At 50.3% G+C, this 22770-nt stretch overlaps 9 protein-coding genes across 9 annotated transcripts; 7 read left to right on the forward strand and 2 right to left on the reverse strand.

Annotated features, from left to right (window-relative positions):
• The first annotated feature begins 67 nt into the window (after nucleotides 1–67).
• EURHEDRAFT_410488 (NAD(P)/FAD-dependent oxidoreductase) lies at nucleotides 68–1509 on the forward strand. The gene is made up of 2 exons (XM_040781371.1): nucleotides 68–201; nucleotides 302–1509. Exons 1-2 carry the CDS (start codon nucleotides 162–164, stop codon nucleotides 1468–1470), a joined length of 1209 nt encoding a protein of 402 aa, XP_040640395.1. The 5' UTR covers nucleotides 68–161; the 3' UTR covers nucleotides 1471–1509.
• A 224-nt stretch (nucleotides 1510–1733) lies between these two features.
• cwh41 (mannosyl-oligosaccharide glucosidase) lies at nucleotides 1734–4525 on the forward strand (the record flags this gene model as incomplete). The annotated part of the gene is made up of 7 exons (XM_040780061.1): nucleotides 1734–1968; nucleotides 2037–2516; nucleotides 2573–2730; nucleotides 2781–2826; nucleotides 2884–3262; nucleotides 3314–4220; nucleotides 4277–4525. The coding sequence occupies 7 exons, from the start codon at nucleotides 1734–1736 to the stop codon at nucleotides 4523–4525; spliced, it is 2454 nt and encodes an 817-aa protein (XP_040640396.1).
• A 766-nt stretch (nucleotides 4526–5291) lies between these two features.
• Nucleotides 5292–5667, reverse strand: EURHEDRAFT_422404 (MMtag domain-containing protein; the record flags this gene model as incomplete). Its single annotated transcript, XM_040783355.1, has 2 exons — nucleotides 5292–5577; nucleotides 5630–5667. Coding segments are annotated over 2 exons (324 nt in total), but the record flags the coding sequence as incomplete, so codon positions are not given.
• Nucleotides 5668–5941: 274 nt separating this feature from the next.
• EURHEDRAFT_496587 (uncharacterized protein) lies at nucleotides 5942–9007 on the forward strand. Its single transcript, XM_040785680.1, has 5 exons — nucleotides 5942–6245; nucleotides 6336–6343; nucleotides 6409–6457; nucleotides 6507–7324; nucleotides 7374–9007. The coding sequence occupies exons 1-5, from the start codon at nucleotides 6150–6152 to the stop codon at nucleotides 8959–8961; spliced, it is 2559 nt and encodes an 852-aa protein (XP_040640398.1). The 5' UTR covers nucleotides 5942–6149; the 3' UTR covers nucleotides 8962–9007.
• Nucleotides 9008–11728: 2721 nt separating this feature from the next.
• On the reverse strand, nucleotides 11729–14275 carry EURHEDRAFT_410493 (RBR-type E3 ubiquitin transferase). Its single transcript, XM_040781372.1, has 2 exons — nucleotides 14188–14275; nucleotides 11729–14079 (listed from the first exon to the last, which is right to left on the reverse strand). The coding sequence occupies exon 2, from the start codon at nucleotides 13857–13859 to the stop codon at nucleotides 12036–12038; it is 1824 nt and encodes a 607-aa protein (XP_040640399.1). The 5' UTR covers nucleotides 13860–14079; nucleotides 14188–14275; the 3' UTR covers nucleotides 11729–12035.
• Nucleotides 14276–14998: 723 nt separating this feature from the next.
• On the forward strand, nucleotides 14999–15813 carry EURHEDRAFT_401158 (phosphatase PAP2 family protein; the record flags this gene model as incomplete). The annotated part of the gene is made up of 3 exons (XM_040780062.1): nucleotides 14999–15046; nucleotides 15108–15297; nucleotides 15359–15813. 3 exons carry the CDS (start codon nucleotides 14999–15001, stop codon nucleotides 15811–15813), a joined length of 693 nt encoding a protein of 230 aa, XP_040640400.1.
• Nucleotides 15814–16059: 246 nt separating this feature from the next.
• EURHEDRAFT_410495 (FAR11/STRIP family protein) lies at nucleotides 16060–19747 on the forward strand. The gene is made up of 5 exons (XM_040781373.1): nucleotides 16060–18229; nucleotides 18279–18388; nucleotides 18438–18592; nucleotides 18642–18771; nucleotides 18818–19747. Exons 1-5 carry the CDS (start codon nucleotides 16283–16285, stop codon nucleotides 19668–19670), a joined length of 3195 nt encoding a protein of 1064 aa, XP_040640401.1. The 5' UTR covers nucleotides 16060–16282; the 3' UTR covers nucleotides 19671–19747.
• A 182-nt stretch (nucleotides 19748–19929) lies between these two features.
• Nucleotides 19930–21303, forward strand: EURHEDRAFT_496596 (ribosome biosynthesis protein MAK16). Its single transcript, XM_040785681.1, has 2 exons — nucleotides 19930–20067; nucleotides 20120–21303. Exons 1-2 carry the CDS (start codon nucleotides 20006–20008, stop codon nucleotides 21015–21017), a joined length of 960 nt encoding a protein of 319 aa, XP_040640402.1. The 5' UTR covers nucleotides 19930–20005; the 3' UTR covers nucleotides 21018–21303.
• A 238-nt stretch (nucleotides 21304–21541) lies between these two features.
• On the forward strand, nucleotides 21542–22234 carry EURHEDRAFT_452052 (uncharacterized protein; the record flags this gene model as incomplete). Its single annotated transcript, XM_040784000.1, has 1 exon — nucleotides 21542–22234. The coding sequence occupies one exon, from the start codon at nucleotides 21542–21544 to the stop codon at nucleotides 22232–22234; it is 693 nt and encodes a 230-aa protein (XP_040640403.1).
• Between the last annotated feature and the right edge of the window lie 536 nt (nucleotides 22235–22770).

Genomic DNA, 22770 nt, shown 5'->3' on the forward strand with positions numbered 1-22770 from the left:
CCAGGCACATGACCGGATATTACTACAAAGTATTTTTTCGCCGGTGACGTATGCACCAGTCGCATTTCTTTCACAAGCCTGGCACTCTTTTCGTTGCGATCATTTCTACCACGGTGACTTCACCTAGGACTCTAGCACACAGAATCGCGCCTTATAGCATAATGGTGACTACAAACGACCGTCGCGAAATCGTCATTATCGGTACGCACTGACTTCGATTCTCCTTCGACCCCGCCCCGCATGGAAAGAACAACCATCACATACGCAGAGAACCTTCGATAAGCTAACAACACTCTCCTAGGTGGTGGTATCATCGGATGCTGCTCTGCATATTACCTCACAAGACACCCCTCCTACGATCCCTCGCGCCACTCCATCACTGTTCTCGAAGCTTCAGAAATCGCAGGAGGGGCATCAGGAAAAGCAGGAGGTCTTCTGGCAGAATGGGCGTACCCAAGTAACATCGTTGGTTTAAGCTACAAGCTACATAATGAGCTGGCTAAGGAACATAATGGGAAAGATCGCTGGGGTTACAGAGAGGTCAATTGCGGTCAGCTTATGATGAAAGGCCGCCCGTTCGGCGAGAAGACGAGCGGGGTGAAAGATGTGGATCTACAGAAGCGCAGCGCAAGCGCTTTGTCGAAATTGAAGTCTGCTGGTGTCCCTAAGGACCTGGATTGGTTCGTGCCGGATTTGCTAAGAGCTTATGAGAGCATGAGTGGTCCTGGGGAGACTGCTCAGGTGCATCCTTATTTGTTTACGACTTCGATTGCGAAACTTGCGGAAGAGAAGGGTGCAAAGATTGCATATGGAGGAGTGACGGACATTGACTACTCGGATAATACTGCCAAGTCAGTCACATACGCGGAGAAGGAGACTGGGGAATCCAAGACCATCCCTGTGACAGATGTGATTGTTTCTGCAGGTCCGTGGACGAGATCGGTTCTGCCCAAGGCCCCGATTTCGGCAACCCGTGCACACAGTGTCGTCATTCGCCCTACGAGACCAGTCTCTGGATATACCCTCTTCACAGAACTCGAGATCCCGGACGAGTCAAAGCGGGGACGCCCTCTTGTAGCCGCGCCGGAGATCTACGCTCGTCCTGACGAAACCGTTTACTGCTGCGGTGACGGTGATCGTACCGTCCCACTCCCCAAGACGACGGCAGATGTGGAGGTGGATCCGGAGCGAATCGAAGATATCGTCAAGCAGGTGGGCAGCATCTCTGACGAGTTGCGCGATGGAGAGATCAGCGCGCGACAGGCTTGCTACCTTCCTAACGTGACGGCACTTCAGGGAGGTCCTCTTGTCGGTCTAACAGATACCAAAGGACTGTATGTTGCTGCCGGTCACACCTGTTGGGGTATCCAGAATGCTCCTGGAACCGGGAAGGTCATGAGTGAATTCGTCTTTGATGGCAAGGCCAAGAGTGCGAAGATTGGATCGCTGGACCCGAGGAACTATATGTAAATGTTAGCAGTAAAATAGTTAGTGTGTCAATATACCATATTCTTTGTATTGAAAACGAGTCCTCGCATAAAGTGTGTGGTATGTGAAACAAGAGCTTGGACCACGTAATTGTGGAGCGGAGAGGAAGCTCCGCCGATGCCAGGTAAATATCACCTGTCAACAACAGCAACCACGGACATAGGAGATTCCCATTGACACTCACGTCCTATGTCCATCTTCGGTTCCTAATTTCTATACTTTGTCTTGATGCCTTCTTCGTAAAGATGCATGGCTTCAAGCTTCCAATCCTTTTAGCTCCGCTACTATACGCCGTCGGGAGCACCGCCAACGAAGATGTCTCCGTCCTGAGCAAGGAGACCGCCAAAGCCAACAACGAGTCGCTGCTATGGGGTCCTTACAAGCCGAATCTGTATTTCGGGGTTCGCCCTCGTTTGCCGGATAGCTTTTTTGCGGGTTTGATGTGGGCGAAAGTGGATGATTTCGTTAATGCGCAGCAAAGTAAGTGGCCCTTTAACAAGTACTTTGCATCTGGATCGGTTGTTTGGTGCCTTGGTACTGAAATTTAGAAGATTTTAGACACACCTGCGAGCAAAATGAAGGCATGGCCGGCTACGGCTGGGACGAATACGATATCCGAGAAGGCGGCCGCCAAACGATCCACGACGCTGGAAACTCCATCGACCTGACAATCGACTTCATAAAGGCCCCTGGCGGAGAGCATGGCGGAAACTGGGGTGCTCGAGTAAAGGGCGTTCCTCGTGAAGACGGTTACGATGACCAACCAATGTCACTGGTGTTCTATGCTGGTTTGGAAGGGGAGGGGAATATCGAGGTTGCGAATAACGGCGATGATCTTGGTTTCACTGGCGATGTGAGCCTGAAGGGGTCTACTCCCGGACTTGGCGATTTTACGGTTGATGTGACTACGGGTCCGCAGAGCAATCTACATCCTGAACATGACCACCCAACTTATGAGGATAAGCCGTTGGATCATACTTTGGTAGCTAGTGTGACTATGCCACCGGGGAATGTATGGCAGACGAAAGGTTTGTGTCTTCCAGTTAGATGCGCTTTGTTGGTATCTTGCTAACATGCCATCTAGTGATGCTGTTCAACCTGATGAAGGGCGAAGTCGGCGAAGCCATCAAGAAGTATGGTGCTGAGAACCCTCCGCCGCCTGCGCAGGTGTTTACTATCAGGAATGCGCCGGGCGAGGGCAACCTTCATTATGTGCAGAAGGTCTTTAAAGGTGCTTTCGAGGTATGATTTACAGATCACATTCAAACCTGACCAATGCTTACAGGAACTAGTTTGATATCCTCTTTTCTTCCGGATCCGCGCCGGAGCCTTTGATCTGTAAGTATCTTGCCGATATTTGCAAAGTAATAATGAGCATACTAACAAACTACTTAGCTGATGACCTTACCAAAAAGATCAAGAGCTCTTCGCAGTCTTTCTCGGAGCGTTTCAAGAAGACCCTTGCTCCCCAGGCCCCGTTCGACTCCTCAGAATACTCTGAATTCTCCAAGGCCATGTTCTCGAACCTTGTCGGCGGTATTGGCTACTTCCATGGCGAGGATGTTGTCGATCGTTCTGCGCAATCAGAGTACGACGAGGAGAATGAAGGTTTCTGGGAGGAGACAGAAGAGGCGAGGTCCCGGGCGAAGCCTGTGTTTGAGGGTCCCAAGGAGCTTTTTACCTGCATTCCTTCCCGTCCTTTCTTCCCTAGGGGTTTCCTCTGGGATGAGGGATTCCATCTCACCCCAATTGTTGATTGGGATATTGATCTTGTGTAGGTTTATACCTCCTTGGTCATACTATGTCAAACACTAACTTGTATTAGTCTCGAAATCGTAAAGAGCTGGTTTAGCCTCATGGACGAAGACGGTTGGATTGCTCGTGAGCAGATTATCGGTGCAGAAGCCCGCAGCAAGGTGCCACCGGAGTTCACCGTCCAGTATCCTCACTACGCTAACCCGCCTACACTTTTCCTCATCCTGGAATCGTTCATGGACAAGGTGAACGCAAACAAAGCTCTCTCTTCCAAGAAAACTGATGAAGGTGCAGCTGAGGACATCCGCTCGGCCTATGTGCAACACCCCGAACTTGGTGAAGAATATATTCGCACATTCTACCCATTGCTTAAGAAGCATTATTTCTGGTACAGGAGAACTCAGAAAGGAGATGTCAAGACCTATGACCGCGAGGCGTTCTCTACTAAGGAGGCATATCGCTGGCGCGGACGGTCTTTGCAGCACGTCTTGACTTCTGGTCTGGACGACTACCCTCGTGCCCAACCTCCTCACCCGGGTGAGCTGCACGTCGACCTGATCAGCTGGATGGGAATGATGACACGCTCTATGCGTCGCATTGCTGAAGCTCTCGGTGAGACTGATGACGCTGAGGAGTTCGCTGGCTACGAGACTGCAATTGAACGCAACATCGATGACCTCCACTGGGACGAGGACGCGCAGACTTTCTGCGACGCTACCATTGACGAGTATGAGGAGAGCGTCCACGTCTGCCACAAGGGATACATCTCCATAATCCCCTTCCTGACCGGCATGGTTGGACCCAACAGCCCTCGTCTCAAGGCTACCTTGGACTTGATCCACGACCCGAAGGAGCTCTGGAGTGACTTCGGTATCCGCAGCTTGAGCAAGAAGGACGAATTCTATGGCACTGATGAGAATTACTGGAGGAGTCCTATTTGGATTAACATTAACTACATGGTTGTCAAGAGTCTTTACGTGAGTTATACACCCACTTGAATATTGTTGAGAAAGTATCTAACCGGTCAATCCAGGACATTGCAACCACATCCGGTCCTCACCAGGAACAGGCTCGTGAGATGTACTCCCAGCTGCGCAAAAACCTGGTCGAGAACGTGTTCAAGGAGTGGAAGAACACGGGTTTCGCTTTCGAGCAATACAACCCCGACAACGGCAAGGGTCAGCGTATCCAGCACTTCACTGGCTGGACCAGCATGGTGGTCAAGATGATGTCCATGCCTGACCTTCCTGCCGATAAAGAGAGCGGCCATGATGAACTATAGAATGCAGAAATGGACATTGTATAATAAAGTCGAAAGAATTGAAAGACGAAGTCCTTGTACGCCGTACATAATTTCTTAACCGTAAACGCCCAGCACCATGTGTGGTATCTAAGTCAATACGATACCATTAGCATTTCCGTTTGGTATTCCTATTTTAGCAAACAGATTGATGAGAAAAGTCCCTCAGGCATGTGGTGATTTTTGTCTCATGGCCAAAGGCTCTGAAGTAGCAAATACGTAGATATGCAAACATCACTGGGACTTTTTTCGGATAAGAAAGGAAAAGACATACCATCGCAATATTATCCCAAATAAAAAAAAAAAAAATTAAAAAAAAAAGGCAATGACTGGCTCTGGGGTTGAGTGCACGCCCGGCCATAACTGACGCTTAACGCCGACGACGGTCTAAATCCCTCTCTCGTCGTTCAGAGTGGTGACCACGATCCTCATGCCGTTGTCGTCTATGCTCGTAGTCATCACCATGTCGCCTTCTGTCTCGACTCCGTGAACGAGAGCGTCTCCGATATTCCCTCTCGCGCGACTTAGACCTCGACCTCGATCTGCGTCGATGGCTGCGATGATGGCGATCACGATCGTCACGATGTCTGCGGTGTCTCCGCTCCTTTTCACGTTCCCTGTCCCTGTCACCAGTACGATCCCGCCTCCGCTCCCTCCCCGGACTCCGACTGCGTCGTCTCCTGTGGTCTTCGCGACTGTTCTTTTCCCGCTCAACAGCTTCCGTCGTATCCTGGATAGCTTCCTGGGCCTCCTTCCCACCAAGCGGTACCATGTTCGCGTTTTCGTCGCTTTTTGGTGGTAGAGGGAGACCTAATGCACGTGCCATGGCCTCCTCTTCTGCTTCCTTGACGCGTTTAATCTCCTCGCGTTCCCGTTTGGCTCTATCCTCGTCGGTTTCGTCGGCACGGGCGTACCATTGTAGATCTTTTCCTTGTTGCCATCGGCCGACCGGAGCCATGACTGAATGGCCTAGGTAGTTTTCGCGATGTGTGGATTGTTGGACGTCGGACCATTTGAAGTCGGCGCGGCCGCCGCTGTGAGAGTTAGTAGTTGTGCCATGAGGTTGTTATGCTGGAGATTTCTTACCGGCTGCCTTCTTTGCGCACACTCGCAACCAAGTCCATCTTGACAAGCTTTGCTCAATATGCACTCTGTACGATTGAGTTCGTTTGTTGTCGAGATGACAAGCTGACAGCTTTTGCGGATAGGTTGAGTGGCACGTGCGCACAGCATTTACACCTGAGGCATACGCCGATCCGCCCGTTGACCTCATCGATGGACGACGGTTCGTTTGGCAATCAACCAACGCAATACTCAGGATTCATGAAGTTCGAGCCTGTTGCTGTTTGTTATGCTTTGTTAGGGCCTGTGGATACTCACTGTGGCTCTTTCAGATGATGAATCGCATGGTTTCTGTCTTGTTCGGGCACTTCTGATACATATAACAGCGGAATAAATACCCCTCGTGCTCAAGACATGAGCAACCTCACTTGTTCGTTGTCACTTTTTCACTCGCTTTTTGCGTTAGGTTACTCCGATATAGCTGTGAGGGCAGAAATTTCTGAACTCTCCCGTTGACTGTGATAGCAGTCTAGCGCTTCCAAAAATGAGGTCGTATAATGACGCTGAGGGAATGTCGAAGAACCGGCCTTGGGTTGGGCTACATATGAAGGCGCTGAATGTCGAGAAGGGCGCGAAAAGGGTATGTAGGACCCCGGTATCTGCAGCTGGTGGGCTGCTTTAGTGGCCGTTTATTTATGCATGGTATGGCTGAGGCTGACTTTTGAACCAGTTTTCTCCGTATGTCTCTACCGTGATTATCCAGTGATTACTGCTCCGTTTACTGACTGAAATGGACATCTTAGTGCCGGGGATTCAGCTGCTCCTCGGACTGCAACCTGGCGGAACAATCTGGTGAGTTTGGGTTCCGCTCATATTTGCTTCTTCGGCTGACCGACGGAAGGTTGCGCTCTCCCAACGCCGCAATTTACTATTTGTGGCGTACCTGCAGCAGATCTATGTCTGGATTCCTCGGGGGTCATTTCAGGTACTTGGTTCCAAGCCTGAAATGATCATTAACCCGGTTATGAAGGATCCGCAGAGTCCGGGCTACATAGCACCCAGTTTCCCCCATGCAGTTAACAACCTCCTCGTGGACGATTTAGGCCGGGAGGAGGTTCTCCTGCTTGGGACTGACTCTGGGAATATTTGCGCATATCGCGTTGAAGCTATTTGGTCAGCCCTAGTGCGCGCAGCGAAGAACAAGCAGACGCGCCCATTTGACGATTCTCAGGTTGATCCTTTCTTTGCTGAATTCGTTGAAGCCAGTGCATGGGGGTTGGCTATCCACAAATATGCTCGCTTGATTGCTGTGACTGCAAACACGGGACTTATCACTGTTTTCGCATTCGCACTTGTCAACCCTACTTCTGAAAAGAGCAGGAACTCCGGCGATCCTCTGGAAGAAGATGATGACGTTTCCGATTGTGACCAGACATGGCTGGAAATCAAGAATGACGCACAGTTCTCGCAGCTTCGACAATACATGCCGGAAAACCATCGCACGCGAAATATCAAGTTGACATATACCGGCCATTTCACGAACATCCCCTCTGTCTCCTTCCTCAACTGTGATCTTGATCCTAACGGCGCGTGTATGGTTAGCACTGATATCGATAACAAGCTTCTTATATGGAAAATCTGGGAAGGCCTAACTCCGTTTCACTTTTACCATTTCAACAGTTTCTCTTTTCAGTCGTTCGCGCATTCTTTGCAAAATGAGTAAGTCAGCCTGCGGAGTTTCGGCATTCAAGTATGCTAACTGGGTCAGTGCTGAACGTGGTTGGGCCGTTATAGCCCTTGACCCTCGCAGCTTTCATCACGTCAAGACCAGGGAGGGTGCGTGTGGCGGTGTGCCCCAGCGTCATACAGAGGAAGGACTGAGAGTTCTTGACTTGACAAAATTGAGCAGCAAAGTACCAAACGCCTCGCAATTGTACAACTACTTCCCTCCTGCTGTTAAGGTGGAGCCTGAGCAACCAGTGCTACCCGATTTCTTCGATGGAGATTGTCGCATTAGTACCGGGAAAGACACCTACGTGAAACATGACACTTTGAATAACTCGACGTATGCCGAAGAACAGAATGCTAGTAATGGCACCGCATCTAGTGACAATCCTACTGTCGTCGAAAATCTTCGTCCTATAGGCGTCACTGATTCCTTTAGCTTCCGGGCTGTTGATGATTCACTCCCGGAAGGGGATACGAACCAGGACAGCGATAGTGATACCGATATTGACCTGGACGCAGAACCCGAGCAGGATGCTAGAGAATCCGGGATAGAGCAAACTCCCCGTGCAAACATTTCTCGTCCAACTGGCAATGGACCCCTAAACACCGCGGAGTTTCTACGATTCGCTCTTTTTGAAGCAATTGGTGGAGAGTTGCCTGTAGCCGAGGGGTATTACGATGATAGGGATGTGGATCACTCAGACTATGACGATGTGGACGACAATCGCTCGCATGGTAGCGAGTCGCGAGAATCGTCCCTCGCATACGAGGTATTCGATCGTATGTTGCGTGATGCCTTCCCAGATGACTCTTCCCCTTATGACCATGATGGGCCAACGGAGGGACTAATGCCTCTTCCACCGGTACCAGCTCTCACCGTTCGCGAATTCCCCATCATCCACTTCTCGCAGACCGATATCCGTTTGATCCGCCACCCGTTAGCCTTGGTTCCCAGCGTGGTTTGCGGCGCTCCCTTAGGCCAGCCCTTCACCCACCCAATCGTCTCAATACGCGCGTCAGACCGCTTCAACATGATCAAATACATCCCCGAACACGGAGTCATCGTCGCCGCATCCCAAAAAGGCCGCGCAGCCGTGATTCAGCTTACCGAATCCGAAGAAACCGGAGTCGCTTTCCGAGTCGACTGGATTGTCCCATTCGAAAACCAGGAAAAATACGGCGACCGACCACTCATCCCCCTCCTAGGTATGAGCATCAGCCCCATTCAGGGCTTCGAAATGCCTCCAGACGTACCCTACATCCCGCGCGACGTCAGTGAAAATGATGAAATAACCTTTCACTATAAATTCCTCCCGCATGACGGTGCCGACAACCAACCCTCAAGTGACGCATTCCATCACGACCGAACGGAGCCCCCAGAATGGTTCTATGATCTAGAACCATCCTCTGATAACCCTGGAAACAAGCACATACCCCCGCTTACACTACCCGAATGCCACGCGAAAGCTAGCCGGGTTTATAAACCGGATGAAAACTGGCGGGGCTGGTATCCATCAAGGAGGTATCGTTTGTTGCTCATGTATGCCGATCATACGGTTATGAGTTATGAGTTTTGGTATGATGGAAGGAGACCCGGTGAGGGTGAGGATGAGTGCCTTGTTCCTTAGTTACTATGCGTATATGTTGGTTTACATTGTACAGTGGAGTGGCTCGTTTGTGCATTATATTTGTATCTGTTACATCAAGTTAGATTACTATCACTGTACTGGTATCAGTGAATGGTTTACATAGTTGTCTTTTATTGCTTACATTGAATTATTGTTTTCGACCTCATTCCTTTCTCTACGACCTCTATCCCAGCTAATCTATCATCAACACCTTCATTCAATTCATCAGGATATGTCTGAGAACTCACTAGCCAATTATTTTGCATCTCCAGACCATATACAGCTTAAAGCATGACAGCACCCTTGTCCAGCATACATAGGCTCGCCAAAGTCATGGAGTATGCAAGAGAGAACCGTATACAACATTCCTGCGATAAACGAGCCTAAGCATCTGCTAAGATACATGGTCACTTGGTTCACTGAACAGGCACACCCCATTGATCAAATATAAAAAACCGTGTCAATATGAACGGAATAAACTGTGACGGCCTGGTCATGTTGTCTGGCTATCACGTGAGATGCAGTTGTTTGCTTTGTTGATAAATACGGCATCACCTCCTTTCTTCCTTCCTCATGTTGATTATTCTCGTTGATAGCTACCTAGGTAGAACCCATGAGTTGGATGTTCCATTATCCTAGTAGAGCGCCGTGACATAAACAACCACCATGAACCCTTGCAGGAAAATGGTTTGTCATGTCCTTTTATGGAGATATAAAAGACGTCGCAAATAAACCGCAAAGATAACAGAAGAAGCTTACGCTTTCGTTGGGATGACAGTTAACTCCAATTATCCCTGGTAAGCATTATGCACAATGTGCTACAGGTTGGGGCATTTAAAGCTAACATGTTCACGGTGCTATGAGAAGACTGATGTGTTATTCTCGAATGTCAATACAACCAAATCAGGCTGCGCCGTAACTGTCATTTGCTTCAAGGCTGCTTGCTCGAAAGAGTCTGTATACACCTCTTGGTGTCGTCTTCCGGAATATATAGTACTATACAAGATGTGTGGCTCTTTTGTGATCATTACAAACATCTCAACAAAATGCAGTGTATTGCTGAATTGTGAGATCTACTTCCAAGTACCATCACCTATCCTCAAGAGTCATGATAGAGCAACGTCTCGCCCTGCATACCGGTCTTTGTGGGGAAGTCAGGCAGAAATGAGCCGCTCACATGGGTGTCTTGTAAATTTACTAAATTGATTCAAGTTCTATCTTTGGTCGGATGCTCTAGACGCATATTCTTGTCCACGATGGCCATGGACGAAAATCAAGCATCAAATCAGTGCTCATGTCAACGCTGTCATACCTGTGTTATGGGCTATTGTCAAGACCCGTTACATCTTGCCAATCAGGTAGCTCGCAATTGGTAGCTAAACAGAATTACATATAGTCAGTATACCACCGCGGTAATTGAACAAATGCGCTAGAGATCTACTATGCACAAAGATATATACTTTCCATCGTAAAGGATCCGTGCGGTTGAAAGATTATAATGGCGTTTAAACAACGGCTAAACGAGCGTGAACAGCATATGGGAACGCACGTGTATGCAATCGATGTGTACAATTATGTTGCTTCAAGGCTAGCAAACTGCACTCCCAAAATCCCGCCTGATCAAGAAGACTAGGGCACACCAGTCCCATTCGTTATGGTGCGAAATGCGTTATATTGGCAAGCGATAGATACATTGTTAGGAGGGAGCCTTCAAGCTCAATCCTGCTGTGCAAAGCAATACCTTAGGCCATTGACATATATCAAGGACGTTACAGATCTCTCAACAGATATGGGCTTTCTTCTGGACGATTACAGTCTGGCGAATTTTGCATCCTCGACTCAATTGGCTATAACTTGCACTATAATACGATCTGGCTGTCTTACAGATTTGCATTATTCCAACGGCAATTCATACTATCAATTCGTTGCATCAAGTCCTTGATGCTCACTTGGGAAATCATACCACCTTAGATTTCCTAGCCTGGACGAAGTCGGTCTGTCCTGGCTGTCGTCGAGTTCATTATCGTTTTAAATGGGGGACCTCGAGCATATATTCTCCGGGTTCCACCGTGGGCCGTCGAGACATTCGCAGTTTGAAAGAGCTGATATGACATATGTTCATATCTGGGCAGCTGAATTCTAATACACCCAGTTTGACTGCTTAAGACTCCAAAAACTGGCCTGTCTTCAGGACTGGGCTGGGACGAAAAGGCCTGAAATCTCTTTTATGGCTTACACGTAATTTGGTCAAACACTTTAAATCGACCGTGACATCTCGTCACGGATGCCCACCTATCGAGCGATCCCAGTGTGGATTTGGCTTGAGAATGCCTGCGGTATCTGACAGTAACTTAGCAGAAAGCACCACCCTTCCACAGGAAGCCTACACCAATAAACAGTCTTACACCGCTGCAGTCACTGGTGTTGTGCAAATCTTCAACTTAGAGCCACTCATCCCTCTAATGACGCTCCTCTGCTGCCCTCAACATCCGTAGCATCTTGCACAAAGAAGCCAGAATCATTCCGTGACAGGCCCTTATACCTGACAATCTCGATAGTGATGGAAACAGCAACATCGGGACACTAGTTTTTAGATGAAACTGTACGGTCTCGGGCTCTCGACCGGTCAGCTTTTTTTTCTCAGGTCCAATCCCATATCCGGTCGCAGTATGGATGGTTGGTGGTGTTTCTTCACTGTTAGCTGACAGTAAGCAGGTTGTTTATGCTTAACTGGGCTTATTCTTTGACAAGGAAAAATCTAGGTCATCCGTAATTTAGCTGTTGGTTTTGGTTTGAATCACGCCTTTTTCCCATACTCGGTACCTCGTATGTATATATATAGTGTAGGGCCGGATGCTGTCCGGTGAACTCTTCAAACTTCAAAGCACCCAAGGATCAGAACGAGAGGAACAGAACTGGTATATTGTATACAATGCTATTTATCTCATAAAGTCATGCAATGCCAAACCAAATCGCTAATTGAAACAAGTAATTATGCCGCCAAACAAAATGCTCAAACAAGTAACCCACATCCGAATTATAAGTCAACCGAGTAAGTCAACAGAAAAAGAAGCTTAGAAATCGTCATCTAATTCATCACTATCCCACTCATCTTCACGGTCATTCTGAACAAGATCCAGGAACCGCTGGAGGCCTCGAATCGGACCTTGGCGGGGTTGTTGGGCTTGGCCGTCACGACCACGGAGTTCTGCCATTGCTCGTGCCTGGGCTTGTCGCTCTGCTGCTGCGGCTCGACCGGCTGCGTCGAGAAGAGCGTCGCGACCTCGGTCCCTGTTACCAGCGCCAGCGCGTGGCGGGAATGGGGCTGGTGGTGGGGGTTGTCGGCGAATGTCATCGTCGCTATCGTCGAATTCCCATGCGACGTTTTCGCCATCGCTTTCATCGTCTGACTCGAGAAATTCCGCTGGGAGCCGGTGGAGAGCTTCTACTCCGACAGGGTTCTCGCCGTCGCCACCCTCCAGGTCCCAAAGACGATTGTAACATTCGCTGTTGATATCGTTGAAGTGCCGGTACGGGTTGTCCTCCATCAACCAGCTCGAACACAGGTAGCAGAAATGTGTATTGCAGGTGAAGCATATCATGTGGTTGCAGCCCATTTGCTTCTGAACAGGGGAATTGCATGTCGGGCATACTGAGGTGTACAGCCTCAAGTATTCCTCTGTGGCCTTTTCTTCGGCTGTTAATTCTGCATCCCGTCGTGGGAAGCATCGTACAAGCTCGCCGTGCCAACCCTTTTTGCAAACGCAACAAAATGCATACTCGCACTCTTCACAAATAGATAGACGCTCCGACACCGGTGGTAATTGGGCTTCCTCTCCAAGAGGGTCGAACGGAACCTGGTCATCATCTTCATCTGACGCGTCCAAATCATCCGACATGGGATCAGTCGGCTTAGGGTGCTTCTTTGATCGAGCCGCGCCCTGACACCATTGGCGAGGACAGTACACAGTAGTTTTGTCCGCTTCTAACTTCTTCTTTCTTTTCATAAAGACGTACCGCTGCACGGTTTCTTCCGACAACGGGATCTGCAGCAGCTCTGCGGGGCTGAGAGTCCGATTATTCTTCTTGCGCTTCTTTTCCGATGTAGGCGCCTCAGAAGACTGTTCTTTGCCACAGTCTGGATCTAAGCATTTAACGCCTTCGACATCACCTTCCGTAATGCAAGTGTTGTAGAAGTCCCGGAGACAGGGTACGCAGAAAACGTGGGCGCAATGCAGAAGACGGTGGCAATCCACACCCTTCTTCGGTTCCAGGCACACACCACACTCAAAGGTCCCCTTTTCGAACTCCTCCCGTTGAGCCTTGCTATTGTAGTCTAGCAGTGCAACCTTGAGATGAAGCGGGAATTGTACTTCTCCGTCTGGGATATCGTCAATTTCAAACACCGTCTCCGAAAGTTGCTGGAGGTGATCAATGTAGGTATACACCACGAGGTCCTTGCCACATTCCTCCCACAAGGCCTCGGCGTCATTGACGAGTTTTGTCGTAATCGACGACGGTAGCCAGGAAGGGTCGGTGGTGATTTTGAAACTAGGTGGGTTTTCGGATGGGTACCCGTCTGGGAGTTCGACCTCGAGGCTCAACGGTGGAAGGTAAGAGATAACATGGACTTCTTTGGTCGGATCGACTGAAGATTCTAGCCCTGCCTTGGCTGATTCGAAGCCAGGCTCACCGTCAACAGAGGTAGGAGGTGTGATGACGTCTGGGGGTTCGACATCTGGCTGTTGGAACGAAACCTGTAACGGCTTCGAAGGTACCACCGGAAGGTCTAGAGACGCTTTGAAGGGAGACGAAGGATCGATCTTGATTTCGGGATAAATGGCCGCAACGGAGGACAACTCGATGGAGCGGTCGTCTTCGGGGAGAAAATCGTCCATTGTGAGATTTGTCTCGCTGATTACGGGCGATAGCAGGCCGTCGTCCAGTGTATGTGAAAGGTTATACGGTGAGACCGGTGGCAACGCAAACTCTTCTTTAAATGGCCGGTGTGGTGGTGTCAGAACATTGCTTCCCCAAGACCTGTCGCTTATTCGATTATGATCTTCGAGCGTAGGAAGGAGGAGAGGAGAGACGGGACTTGTACTATCGAGAGCGATACTAATAGTAAGAGGATCTTCGTTAGCCAATGATCTTCGCTGCAGTGATGTGGCAACGGGGAACCGTTGGGAAGCAATGAAGCGGATTGTGGTGTACCAAACAACGAACCCGGTTCAAGTTTTATAGCTGGCAATAGCGCGATCACGGAGGCAAAGGAGCTGTCTTCGCGACGAGAGAACCGGAGGAGTGATGGGAGCGCAACGATGTCGGTGGGATGATGGACGGAGTGGGAGCTTTCAAGAATGCAACAGAAGACAATCGCGGCGAGAAATGCGTCATGGTTTGAGAAGAAGAAACAGAGGAGAGAAAGAGACACAGGGAAAGAGGCGAGGACAAAGGAGAGAATTGGGTAAAGCTGAGATAAAGTAGAAAGTGAGAGAGAAAGACACGGAGGCCGAGAGAGGAAAGGATAATACGAGTCATTCCGATACTTGGATCGAATGCGCTGGTAATGGGCATCAATTGGGCCTGAGTACTACTGGCAAGCACCTCATACAGATCACACTCTACGAGTATTATCGTTGCTTTTGCTATATAATAGCTATTTTATTCTTGCTATAAGTCAGTACAATTATCCAACGTACCTCCCCTCCCCCTCTTTCCCCGCCGCTTTAGCTGGATAAAGCAGCCACCTGCACGGACCAGACTACTCTCTGTACACTACCAAAAATCACGGCAGCATTTACAGCGCCACGCGGATTGCTGGCAGTCTGCGGGTGGATTTCAGGTCGCATCACTTTGTTTGCTCCAGAATGCCAGTTGGCTGATGTGCACTGCCTGTTCTTGACGTCCCGGTATTACACCTCCAATCCGATCAGTCACCCCGTTCATCCCGTCCCGCGAACTCGATCGCTCCGAGTCAGTGATACATCCAACCTACAGTTCAGACAGAAAGGGAACAAAAGGGAAACGCATCGAAATGGAGGAAACACCATTGGCTTCGCTGTCCTTGACCCACGTACACTATGTGAGTTGCTTTACAAGATCATCGACGTCGGGACTCGAGAGCACACAGCTGACCGGCATAGAATCCCACAGATCCTCTGTCCTACCTATCCGCCTGGCTCGCCCTCGTCCCCCAAGCGCTATGTGTGGCATACGTGACCCTCATCTGGGCCACGCGGGAAGCGGAGGTGTTGTTGATGTTTGCTGGCCAGATGGGGTGTGAGGTTTCAAACTTTGTTATGAAACGGATTATCAAGGAAGAACGACCGAAACGTATGTTGTCCCAGTCGCGATGCCATGTACGTTACTAACGATGGGTACTGACGGTGGATAGAAATGTTTGGCAAAGGTTACGGCATGCCATCATCCCACGCGCAATTTGTCGCCTTTTTCGCCGTCTACCTAGCTCTGTTTCTCCTATTCCGGCACTCGTTCACCTACTCGACTTCCCGGGTGATCTCCTCCCATTTGGTCCAGGTGATCCTCGCATTCGCATTGTGTGTTGGCGCCGCGGGCGTTGCTATCAGCCGCATCTATCTGAACTACCACACCCCGAAGCAGGTTCTGGCCGGGTGCGCTGCTGGGACAGTGCTCGCGTTTGCTTGGTTTTTTGTCACGGGGTTCTTGCGCACCTATGGCTGGGTCGATTGGGCATTGGATCTGCCCGTAGCTCAGTTCTGTCGGATTCGCGACTTGGTGGTAAGTCAAGACCTTGCCGAGGCCGGATGGCAACAATGGAAAGCAAAGCGGAAGTTGAATCGTGGCGGTAGTAACTCCAAGACGGAGTGATGCATAGATTAGGATGTCATCTGCGTTATATATTTTGAAGAATCTACAGCCGCTTAATTGGTGCGATGATACCCTACTATCAGTGTAATTCCAGTGGCCCTATGCCTACAGCATTATAGTCTTAAGCACATTGTAAATCAATATTAAGCACAATTTAACTCATGTTTACCACACGCGTGTAGATCACGTGACTATACAACCGATAACGTGGTTCGCCGACTTCACCTTCACAACAAATTCATCCCCCACGAAACGAGTAACTGTTACCAGGAAGGCTGTTAAAGGCTTAATTGGATAAGATGCCTTCTTCGCGGGGCTTCTAAACGTACCAGAAACCAGATGCCGCTGATTCTATGTTTCCCACACCCCACTCCTTAATATTCCCCATTTGGATTTTTCTTGAGATACCCCGATATTACTCGATTCTAGCGTTCTATCTTCCCAAGAGCGTGCTTTTGTTAAAAGCGAAATGGACGAACCCCCAGTCACATCCGAGGGCATGGAAGAACACCACTTCGTCAAAGCCGACGAAGTGGACCAAACCGGCGCCGACATCAGCCCTGTCCCCGATGAACAGCTGATGGAAGAAGTAGCCGAGGGCCTGCGTCAAGAACAAGCTACCCAAATCAATGCCTCAGCACCCACAGACCTCCCACCGCAAAGTGGGAGACCCAAGCGGCCAGAACTGCGTCGGGAAAGCTCAGCCCCCCCGCCGCCATTGCAGCCTCCGCCGCCGGCTCCTGTTCAGCAGAATGAGCAGAGGGCGCCGGATTCGCTGAGTTTGGCTCAGTTGCGGCGGTTGATGCAGGAGATGCCGAGAGTTGAGCAGCCGGCGTATGCGTTTGAGTATGCCGATGCGCAGCCGTTTGTGGAGGAAGTTGAGGAGTGGTTTCAGTATAATGAATTTGATCGTGTTATGCTGATGGGAATGAGGTCGTCCTTTGAGCATAGGTGGCATATTTTCTCTCAGGGTCAGATTTCCTTTGCTGGGCCGCTGGCTTGGCTTGAGGCTGATGATGGTGTGCGGAAGTCGTTTGTGGAGCAGGCGCTTAAGGGTTTGCGGAATGATGATTTGTATGCGCGCATTGAAGCACTGGAAACGGTTTGCTATGCGCTGACGGGCGTATGGGGCGTTACGGCTGGACGGGCTGTGCCGGAGTATCCTGAAGATCTATCTCCGCGAACCGTTGAGCAGACTCCCAAGTTCAAGTCCTTGCAAATCCAGTGGATTGAGACCAGTGTCAATTTGATCCAGGAATGCTCTGGCATCGAGATACTGCTTGGATACTTTGCGCGCGTCTTTGAGAAACAACGTACTCCATCCAGCTCGGATTCTGAAGGCGCTGAGTCTGAGAATATCAATCCCGCTTCTCTCGCGGCATATGAGCGCGAAGCCAATCTAGTCCTCACAGCTCTGTATCTGATTATCGAGGTTGGTCGAAGGCAGGAAGCACAAGATCCGCAGCAAACACCTGTACGGGATGCGCTTCTCCAGTCAAAGCCAGACTTATTAGTATTCCTCGTCGAGATCATTGCGCGACTACGGTGGGATGAATCTGCGAATGTACCGCTTACGAGGATTATCCTATTGTTCTGGAAGTCGTTGCTCCTTCTTTTTGGCGGTACCGATCACCTGAAAAAGGCGAAAGAGGAATTGGAGCCTGACCATGAGGCGAACAAGAACGATCCGTCAAGACGGACTCCCTTTCTCACTGCTTCACCTCTTGATTACCATCTTTTCCGGCAAGAAATTACATCGAAGTACCCGGCATACAACCCACCTCCCGCGGTGGTTCCTGTGGAATTAGAGAATAATTCCATCCTCCCTCCTCTCCCTCAACATCCCAACCGAGCAGGTAGTTCAGGCAGCTTGTTCTCTGGTGTCGGCCCTTCTATGTCAGGCGGTAATGGCTCAATCCTCCATCAATCCGTGCACATCGCAACACCCGCTCCCTCTCCCCCACCATCACCCATCGGTCCAGGCGGAAAGGCCGCGAAGAAGCAGAATTACCAAACCAACCAAAACTTCCCATTCATGTATCCCCCGCTCGACGACTCCAGCAATTCCATTGGCGGAAAAGGTACGACCGAACGCCAGGATACGTTGGTAGGAAAGCGATGGGATGGCAGTGACGTGCCGGCCTCAATCATTGAAGCTGGAAAGCTGTTCTCTAGTCATGTGAAGATGACAAGAGCAATGCGACAGTTATGGGAGGAGCGGGAACGCTTCATGAAATACGACCGTGGCTGGAATTTGGATGATGCTGATCTTCCGGACTTGGATTTGGAGGAGACTACTGAGAATTTGGAGGATTTGTCGTTGTTGGAGAGGAAGCCTAAGTTCAAGTGGCCTTCGGAGAGGGAGACTGGTAATGGGGACATTCAAGGACGGCTTGATGCTGTGGAATCGTTTTACGTGAGTTCGTCTACCCATATGAAACGAGTGCGATGCTTATAACCTTCAGGCGCAAGCGTTGGTGCATCTACAGTCTATTACGATTGTCTTTTTGAAGATCATCTTGACGAATGTCAGCGCTGTCGTTGGCCAGAATGGCCAGAACGGGAACATGATGAGGTGAGTCCACGGTCCCTTCAACTATCGAAGTGTGTTCTAACACCCTTAGCGATGGATACGGCTCGGTTCAAGGCGTCCCAGTTGGGCAGAACACTTTTGCTGAAGTTGCTATTGACGAACTTGACAATATTCGGCTCCGAGAGGTGACTGGGAAGGCGATCTCCGGGTCCCTGCTGCTTCTGCTGAAGTGGTTCAAGAGATCTCGTAAGACTGAATTTCCCGATTTCACCGTGCAACTGCTAATCCTGTTTAGATATACTGAAATTCGAGTACATGACGCAGCTGTTGCTTGACTCGAACTACCTGCCATTAATTCTGAAGATGTTTGCTCATCAAGATATTGACCAAGCGGTCGCGCAGAAGAATGACCGTGACGGCTTAGGGTGAGTACATCGCACCTTTGACGTGGCAGCTCACTAACAGCATCAGATTCTTCCAGTTCTGCCGCATCCACTCAGACTGTCCAGAAGAATTCCCCGGAAACTCCGACGAAGAATCCGCCGGCAGTGAGGACGAAGCAATCCCACCACCCATCTCTCGATACCGAGAAGACCAAGACCTCGAGCGCGCCCCATCTCCAGAAGAACGCGAACCTGTCCCCGAATTCATCGAAGGCCAAAGCCGCCCCGAAGTCGACGAGCTAGGCCACCCAACCGCACCACCACCCAAAGAACCCATCACCATTTTCTCCTTTCGCAACTTCTTCTCCGCCATCAACTTCTTGCACATCATGCAGAAGATCACCCGCGACAAAGCCCATCGCTGTCTGTTGCTGGTGCAGTACAAATCCAGCACAATCCTCCGTAAGGGCCTCAAAATCCCAGACCCACACCTTCGCTTCTACACACTCAAGCTCTTCAAATCCCAAGTCCCCTACTGCGGCCGCAAATGGCGCCAAAGCAACATGCGCGTCATCACAGCAATCTACCTCTACTGCCGCCCCGAACTCCGCGACGACTGGCTCGCGGGCTCCGACGTCGACGCAGAAGTCGACCAAGCACTCCCACTCGAACAAGCTCTCCGTGGCCTAACCCACTGGTGGCATCTGCGCCGATACACAGATGTCATGGGCGGCGACGAGGGCGCGAATATAATGGAGGAGGAGAGAGATTTCTTTACGAGGGAGTTGGAGAGTATGGGATGGGGTGTTGGTGGAGGTGATGGGTTTGGGGGAGTGGATGAGGGGGAGTTGACGGCGCCGCCTATGATGCATGGGAATGGGGAGTGGGAGGGATCGGTGCCGATGCATGGATCGTATGGAGGGCAGATGGAGGGGTGGTAGCCTTAGCTGGATGGGAAAGAATACTCTATATCCTGTACATGCGATGACTGTAGATAATGAGCTATAGAAATGAATTTCAAATGCTCTAATCATTAACTACTCTATTAAAAACATCATTCCTAATATGCAGGCAGGTTAGAAATGCGCCGCCTCTGAAACGGCCTGCAAAGCGACCCGATAAGCCTTATCGGCGCATCACGTGACCAGTCACCGCAGCAACTTTTTTTTCTTTAGATTTTTTCCGCAGCGCAATACCATCCTCGAAACCACCATTGTCCACCACGTTTAAAATATTATCAGGTCTTCAGGTTATACCGGACCCATAGTAAGACAAGATGTCGTCGGACGAGATTGTCTGGCAGGTTATCAACCAGCAATTCTGTTCTTACAAGCTCAAGTGCGCTTTACTCCCCCTCAAAAAAATCAGACAAAATCTAATAAAGACACAGAACAACAAAAGAACAAAACTTCTGCCGAAATGAATACAACGTTAGCGGTCTCTGCAACCGCCAATCCTGCCCCCTCGCCAACTCCCGCTACGCAACCGTGCGTTCCGACCCTGAAACCGGCGCCATGTACCTCTACACCAAGACAGTCGAACGCGCTCACATGCCCAGCAAATGGTGGGAGCGCGTACGCCTCTCCTCCAACTACGCGAAAGCCCTCGAACAGCTCGACGAGCGCCTCATCTACTGGCCCAAGTTCCTGGTGCATAAGTGCAAGCAGCGTTTGACGAGGCTGACGCAGGTGTCTATTCGGATGAGGAAGTTAGAGAAGGAGGATGGGATGATTGAGGAGACTGTTGTGCCGAAGTTGGCGCCGAAGATTAGACGGAGGGAGGAGACGAGAGAGAGGAAGGCGGCTAGTGCGGCGAAGGTGGAGAGGGCGATTGAGAGGGAGTTGATTGAGAGGTTGAGGAGTGGAGCCTATGGGGATCGGCCATTGAATGTGGAGGAGGGGATTTGGAAGAAGGTGCTTAGGGGATTAGAACGGTCGGGTGAGGGCGAGAGGGATGAAGATCTGGATGATGGGGAGAGGATTGAGGATATGGATGAGGAGGAGGAGGGAGTTGGGGAGGTGGAGTATGTTAGTGATGTTGATGAGGATCTCGAGGATATGGAAGATTGGTTGGGTAATGAGTCTGCCGGTTCGAGTGATTACGATAGTGAGGAGGATGATGGCAGCGAGGACGAGTCTGACAGCGACGAGGACAGTGAAGAAGAGAAGAAGCCCCTGCCTGGCAAGAGGAAGCGTCCTGCTCCTCGCGCGCAACCCCGGAAGAAGGGACCGAAGATCGAGATCGAGTACGAGACGGAGGGCGCGGGCAAGGAGAATGTCATGGCATAGGCTCTCTTCTCCCATTGTTACGGAGGACATCGAAAGAAAAGCGGACCAAGAGAAAAGTTATGTTGGTTATGTGCATGGCGTTGGTCGGTTTCTGCTGCTGCTACTGTTACTGCTGCGATTGGGATTTTCATACCCAGGTATTGCATATACATCCTGTTGTTACCCATATTTATTGGGACCATACCTTCAATGTAATTGTTCAATGTTTGTTGTCCATAGCAATTCATTTGTATAACGTTGTTTGCCTCAGGAATTAAATCACGTGCGCTCCGCTGAAACGGTGGCTCGACGGAGATCATAACCTCTTCCTGGAGTAATACATTTGAAGCACTTCACTCCTTTCCGGTCTCAGACTGGCAACTGTCCACTTGTCCATAATATTTATTCTCCATTGATTATTGACTACTGATACCCATTGATTGCTGTTTCTGCGTTTGCTTGACGTCTAGTCGCTAGCCGCCCCTCATCGACACAACACCCATTGAACTGGTCTCAACAGACGAAGAAAGATAATAAACTACACAATGACATCCTACTTCTCTTCCCTAACCTCTTCCTCTGCCATATCAAACCTAGGCACGCGCCTCAACTCCCTCCGTCGCGCAATCACACTAGGCGACGAAGCCGACGACCCCGACAACGAAGACTGCTCCCACATCTCCAACGTCCTACGCGCCTACTACGTCGAAAAAGCCCGTCCATTCCCAGCCTGGCTCCCCCCAGACCCGAAAAATCCAAACCCACCCCAACCAACCCGTGTCGTCGCAACAACCCAACTCCCTCCCGGTGCCCCTGGCCAGCCCTCCGCCGCGAGTCACGGAAGAGGGGGTGGCCTGGGCGACCTCTGGGGCGACACGGGATCCCCTCAACCTGCGACTTCGCAGACAGCAAGTCTCCGTCGAGGTCGGTCGACGCCCAATGCCTCTGGTGCGCCGTTGGCAGCCGCCGCGAGTGCCCCTGCTGCCGCGGGGCCTATGAACGCTTCTTCGTCGCCGATGCCTTCGCCTGGTCTTGGACAGCCGGCTGGGGCAAGACCACTGCCTAGTCAGCGCACGGGGTCGTATCAGACCGTTCCAGGGTCTGGTTCAGGGGCGTCTTCTGCGCAGGAACGGTTGAGGGCAAGGTTGCAGGGAGGAAGGTCGCCGAGCCCTGGGATGCTTGATCCGGCGGCGAGGAAGCCGGTTGGGGGGATGACGCCGAGATGGGGGTCTCGTTAGTCTGTATGGGGTACAGGTGCATACTCTTCAGTACGGGTATGGATATTTCTAGGTTTTATGCTGCGATTGAGTTTGGGGGTCTCTTTTCAGCTGGACCGGCATTGCTGGTTGATGTCGCGTGACCGGCGGTTCTAATAATATGTGGAGGGGCTTCATATCTGACAGCGTGGTGGTGGAAGGCACGGCTGTACATAATAACCCGGTTTACTTTGTTGCACTAGCGAGAATGTATTCTATTTCGGCTTTGCTTATGAAGCAGAGGAAGGTAAATGTGAGTAAATAAAAGTTTGCAGGATAATTGCTAAGGCTAATCGCCGGCTTCGTTGAATCTTTTGATTTCTTTCGGGCTGGGGTTCCGAAAGACAAGACAACCAAGACAGAAAGCCCTCATTCCGTCCCGTATGCTTCTTCACCTCTTGTCCTCTTATATACGTCCGTATTAGTACAATATCGACGCTGGTCACAAGAACAACCACGCCCTCCACATATGGAGCCTCAACTCCATTCCATGATTATGACACTGCAAAAGGCTTATA

This window comes from Aspergillus ruber (genome assembly GCF_000600275.1).
Source record: "Aspergillus ruber CBS 135680 unplaced genomic scaffold scaffold00007, whole genome shotgun sequence".
In the NCBI taxonomy this organism is placed as follows: domain Eukaryota; kingdom Fungi; phylum Ascomycota; class Eurotiomycetes; order Eurotiales; family Aspergillaceae; genus Aspergillus; species Aspergillus ruber.